This window comes from Puntigrus tetrazona, chromosome 4 (genome assembly GCF_018831695.1).
Source record: "Puntigrus tetrazona isolate hp1 chromosome 4, ASM1883169v1, whole genome shotgun sequence".
NCBI lineage: Eukaryota > Metazoa > Chordata > Actinopteri > Cypriniformes > Cyprinidae > Puntigrus > Puntigrus tetrazona.
This window is the reverse complement of record NC_056702.1, coordinates 5,875,659-5,881,571: the sequence shown is the minus strand read 5'-3', so window position 1 is coordinate 5,881,571 and position 5,913 is coordinate 5,875,659. Positions and strand designations below refer to the sequence as shown.

Below are 5,913 nucleotides of genomic sequence, written 5' to 3'. Positions count from 1 at the left end.
TTTGGCGTGTTTGACACACATGCTTCAACAACCGGTCGAACAAAAGACGTTCTCATTAGCGCACTCAGCGCAGCATCGAGAGTAGCTTTTGACAGGGAACAACTTGATAATAGCCAGAAGGAAACTTCTTATTTATTTCTGACAAATACATAATGTTAATTATCAGGCATATATTGCTAAATAACTATATATACAAAATAGACTTAGCATAGCAAGCTGAAGAAACAGACTCAGAGGACTAAAATAAAATTATGAATTTATTGTTTTTTTTTGTGAAAATGTCATGTTTTCAAACTATTTCTTTTGAGTGGCTCTTCCCATGATTGCTTTTTTAGTGTTTTTCTCTGGATGTATAAGGATGATGTAGCACTTTGGGGCAAATATGGCCACCAGTAATCCAAAACTAGATGCTAGGATGGCAAATATCTCCACAGCAACTGCATATTTCCCTGGAGAACTCACATATGCTGGAACAAATGCAATCCACACAGCACAGAAGATCAACATACTAAAAGTTATGAACTTTGCTTCATTAAAATTATCTGGAAGATTTCTTGCAAGAAAGGCTAACAGGAAGCTCGCTGCTGCCAGGAGGCCAATGTATCCCAGTAGCAAAGAAAAACCAGCCAATGATCCTATAGCACATTCATATACTATTTTAGAGGTAATATACTGACTGTTTTTATAAGGGGTTGGGGATGCAGTAGTTAACCAGACTGTACAAATTACAACCTGGAGGGCAGTTAGTGCCATGACTGTGCCTCTTTGTTGAGCTGCTCCAAACCATTTCATTGCATTTTTACCTTCAGGCCGAGATGACTTGAACACAGCTATTACTACCATAGTCTTGACCAGGATGCTGGAGACACACAAGACAAAGCTTATGCCAAATGCAGCATGTCTTAACTGACACGTCCATAACTGTGGTCGGCCAATGAACAGCAGCACACACAGGAAACACAGTTTAAGTGAGAACAGCAGCAGGAAGCTGAGCTCTGAATTGTTAGCGCGTACTACAGGAGTGTTACGATGATGAGAGAAGATGACCATCACAAGAGCGCAGAAGAATGAGCCGAGCAGGGAGGCAGTGGTCAGAGAGATGCCCAGAGGTTCCTCGTAGGATAGAAACTCTACTTCTTTCGGGACACACTGATCTTTATTTGGATTGGACCAGAACTCATTTGGACATGGTGTGCACTCAATAGCATCTGTTAATAAAACAATGTTTAAGAGAAAATTCTCTTTCAAGTTCTATTAAATTTTTGGAATAGATTTCTACCTGTTGAATTAGAAATCTCTCCATCTCTGCATGGCAGGCAGTCAAAACAGCAGACAGGAAGACCTTTTTTCCTGGCTCTTCTGGTGCCTGGGGGGCAGCTCTCACTGCACACAGAATGTGGGGGCTAAGGGGTAAAACATCTGCTGTCATTCATATTCATATGCGTGTCCCCACAATGATTGTTATACCAGTCAACTTTGAACTTGTGGTGACATTAAATTATTTTTCCTACAAGGAAACAGCTTGTAAGTTTTTTTTGTGAGGGTTATATTTAGGTAATAAAAAATAAAAGTGGAGCTGTATTGTTTGCACATGTTTATATAATAACCTCATGGAAATCTGTGTATGTGGGTGTGCGTGTCATATGAGTTTTTGTGTCATATGAGAACATAAATTTGTAAACTGCCAAGGGAATGACATAGATATTACAAGGAGAAGGTAATTTATGAGGACATTACCTCATGTCCCCACTTTTCAAAATGCTTATAAATCTTACAGAGTGAGTTTTTTTTGAAAATCTAAAACCGCTGTAGTTTCCTGTAAGATGTAGGTTTAGGTGTAGGGTTGGTGAAGGATAATAGCACATGCAGTTTGTACAGTATAAAAACTATTACGTCTATGGAATGTCCCCATAATTTACAAAAACAAATGTTAGTGTGTTTTGATAAATTGTAAATATATGCTACAACATACCTATAGTTTTAAAAGGATTAAATAAAAACATTACTTTTTTGTTTTCAAAGTTCCAGTATATCGCATCCTCATCCAGTGTGAGCACTCTCCCTTCTGTAGCCCCTTCATTCACCACACCAACTGTGCTGACCCTTATCGCACCATCTGAATTAGGCTGCCAGTTCATCACATCATAGATGGCCAGAGCATCTCCATTCTCATCAAATGACACACGATCCCCAAAGCTTGTGGTAAAGTTCACTTTCTGTAGATAATGGGCTACCTGTACAGGTTACAGACAAGACAGGTTTAATATGTATTTCTGTATTGTATAAACAATTTTTTTTCTGTACCTGCCAGGGCTGAAGCTTGATTATATCAGCACAGCTGTTCCCACTGAATGGTCCTCTCCCCTCCTCACACTGCGTCAGGTCATGAAGTGCATGTGCCAAGGCATAAACTGCTTTATATGCATTATATGAGGCCCTCAGCTCTGATACATCAGTGTATGGTGTGTCTGTGTTGCTCAGATCTTCTTGCCCTGTACACAACTTTTTTTCCTCCTCTACATCTATCTTTCGTCCCCCAGTCTCAAAACTGCACTCAAACATGTTCTCCCAGAAAATTCTTACCATATTGTTTCTTGGATTGTTGTCAGGACGAAGGTAATACAGGAATTCACGCAGTCCCTGGATTTCTCCACGCCTAATAGCAATGCCCAATGTGCCCCCCAGAAAGGGCAGAAGACGCTGAGTGTGAAAGACTGGTGAGGTGGCCCAGGCTTCACTTGCAATCCACTGTCTGTCTGTCACATTTTGCAATGCCACCTCATCCATCAATGGTAATAAGTAGGCCTCTGTAGAGAACACCACCACCACTCTAGCTGTAGAGGCCTGAACCACTGCCAATATATTGTGAATATCTCTACGGTTATTATCACGAGGTAGCATTTCAGAGAAGTCAACGCATCCTCCAAATAACTGCACGTCTTGGTGGAATGACTGAGAGGCATGGATGCCGTAGTCGTCATCACTGTAGAGCAGACCAACCCAGGTCCATCCAAAATGCTTTAAGATCTGAATCATAGCCCGAACCTGGAAGGCATCACTGGGGATAGTTCTGAAGAAAGAGGGGTACTTTTTCCTGTCACTCAAACAGGAGCAGGTTGCAAAGTAGCTAACTTATAAAAGAAGTGTAGATGAGTACACATAATTTTCTGTGCAATTATGAGATTTTGTGCATTAAGAAATATATACAGTCTTTAAAATTATACATTTTAAAATGTAAACTTAAGAACAAAACTGTAACAGTACACATTTTACAGTTATAATTATTATTTGTTTAGTCTTGAAAATTATTACAGTCACACTTACCATAGGCATTCTGAATAGCCCCAGTACACTGGAGATTGCAATTGAGTGGGTAGATCCAGGATCCCCCACAACAGCAATCACTGGTGGTGGGCCGGCACAGTTTACATTGGAGAAGGACTCCTCTGTCCCGCTAACCAGAGCTGTGGCTGCTCTGAATGCCACTCCCAACTTCACACAGTTGTCATAAAGATAGTAACCAAGAGTGATGTTAGGAAGTAGGTTTGGATTCTTATTGATCTCATCTATTGCGAAGACCATAGTCTGAGCCTGCTGAAAACTTGACATGTCAAACCTATTAAGAAAAAAATTAATATATAACAAATCCACCTTCTGTAAATTATATACTCTTTATTCCATTTACAGATACTGATTTTGATGCAGCTGTTTGCCAAGAGTTGCTAAATTAAGCAACAAAGTAAATAAAAAAAATAATAAACCACAAAAGGACATTGTTAATTACAAAACAGTATCATTGTCCAGTCTGTCCCAGACTCACTGCTCACAGTATGGAGGTTCTGGCTTTTTTCTGAAGCTCAGCTCTGGGAACACTGTGAGGAAATGAACTTCAAAGAGGCCTCCAATTATAAGATCTCCATCCTGAAACATCCCGTTCAACTTGAAGTGTCCCTGGAGCTGACAGATGCCTGAACTAAGGACTGAAGCTGAGACACAGTTAAAGGACAGATATAAGCAGATTTTAAGAGTGATCCACATCTCTACCTATCTCCTTCTACCCACATGAGGGCCAGCTATTTATTTATAATAAAGACTGTGGGTGTTGCTTAAAAAAAAAAAAAAAAACCTGTTGATGCCAAGATCTCCCAGGAAATCAGATGCCTTTTATATTTAAATTATAATTTGATGAAGGGCAACTTTAGTCTTTGCTATTATTGCATTACTGCTTAAGTACAACAGCTGACTGATGGTAAAATTGTTTTTTTGTTTTTTTTTTATTATTATTAATATTGTAGATTGACCAGACACAATTAGACAGGTCTTCCCTCTAGATGGCAGTGTATTCCAACATATTGAATTAAATTGAATTTGTGTTTGTTCAACACAAATTTTGGACACACAGCCATTTCATATATAGTAGGTGTAAAGTTTAACTACTAGTGTACGGTGCTGATGTTTCTTTGGCCTGTAGTTTCACCTAAATGCAGCATTAATGATATCTCTTAGGCTTTTGTAAACAATGTTCTGACCTTGTGTTAGTGTCACCCTAGGCAACCATTACAAAACTTCCACTTATATTTACATTTACAGGGGCACTGGAGGTTACATATGATATATTCATGACTATAGATATATAGATATAGATATAGTCTCATTTAATTAATACATATTAGTTACTAGAGGATTCATATTATTATTTATGAAATATTAATAGTCTACGACCATCTCTTACTTTTAATAGTACTGCTGTCCTTGTGCACGCACTAGTTACATCTCAAATTGTCTACTGCAATTCACTTCTCAGTGGGATTTCACGAAAATGCATTAATAAACTTCACAGGGTGCAAACTTCAGCAGCCTCAAATTTTAACGGAACATTTATTGGGTTTCACTTAGATATCAAATTCAATTTTTTACTTATAAGGCTCTTCATAATCTATTCTAGCACCTTTATATCTGAGTGAACTTCTTTGTGGGGGTTCACCTACCCGATCTTTCAGGTCATCAGCTTCTGTGACTGTTGTAAACATCTGTACGTCTGACTATCATGGGAGGTTTAGTTGCATTGCTCTGACGATTTGGAATACTTTACTTCAAGACATACAGAATAGTTTTAGTCTTTAAATTTTTTAATCAAACCTCATACTCATTCTTAAACTCTTTTTTAGATTAGCTTGTGCTGAATGATTTAGTTATGTTATTGGATTCATCTATTCATTCATTAATTGATTAATTTGTTCATCTATGTAATTATGTATATATGCCAATTGAAATTTGTGAAATAATCTACAATCTTAAAATTATTAATTTGTATATTTTAAAAATTAATAATAAATTAGCCTGCGCTTGTTTGTTATGTGTATTGTTTATTCAGGTTTTTCAAGTGAAACAGAAACACAATCAGACATTCCTATCAGTTAGAGGTTTTTATAACATACAAATCTATTTATTTTGTGTACCTCTTCCCATTATGGCTTTTTTAGTGTTTCTTTCCGGGTGTAATACAATGATGTAGCACTTAGGGGCAAATATGGCCACAAGTAACCCAAAACTTGATGCTAAAATGGCAAATATCTCCACAGCCACTGAATATTTCCCTGGAGAGCTCACATATGCTGGAACAAATGCAATCCACACAGCACAGAAGATTAACATACTAAAAGTGATGAACTTTGCTTCGTTAAAATTATCGGGAAGGTTCCTTGCCAGGAAGGCTAACAGGAAGCTTACTGCTGCCAGTAGTCCAATGTATCCCAGCAACAAAGAAAAACCAGCCACTGATCCTATAGCACATTCATATACTATAATGGACCTGATGTATTGGCTGTTTTTATGTGGTGTTGGAGAGGCAGTTGATAGCCAGACTGCACATATCACAACCTGANGTTGAGCTGCTCCAAACCATTTCATTGC

At 38.1% G+C, this 5,913-nt stretch overlaps 3 protein-coding genes across 3 annotated transcripts in view; all 3 read right to left on the bottom strand.

Annotated features, from left to right (window-relative positions):
* LOC122342837 (metabotropic glutamate receptor 4-like) overlaps positions 1 to 5,913 on the bottom strand; it is a 36,221-nt gene that overhangs the window by 17,256 nt on the left and 13,052 nt on the right. The window lies entirely within an intron of this gene.
* Positions 295 to 4,038, bottom strand: LOC122342428 (extracellular calcium-sensing receptor-like). The gene is made up of 6 exons (XM_043236201.1): positions 3,821 to 4,038; positions 3,321 to 3,616; positions 2,305 to 3,131; positions 2,007 to 2,234; positions 1,280 to 1,403; positions 295 to 1,208 (listed from the first exon to the last, which is right to left on the bottom strand). Exons 1-6 carry the CDS (start codon positions 4,036 to 4,038, stop codon positions 295 to 297), a joined length of 2,607 nt encoding a protein of 868 aa, XP_043092136.1.
* The window catches only part of LOC122342429 (extracellular calcium-sensing receptor-like), a 3,471-nt gene continuing 3,000 nt past the window's right edge, over positions 5,443 to 5,913 (bottom strand). Inside the window, exon 6 of the mRNA XM_043236202.1 lies at positions 5,443 to 5,913. This exon is cut by the window's right edge and continues 320 nt beyond it. Within this exon, the coding sequence (XP_043092137.1) occupies positions 5,443 to 5,913 (471 nt within the window).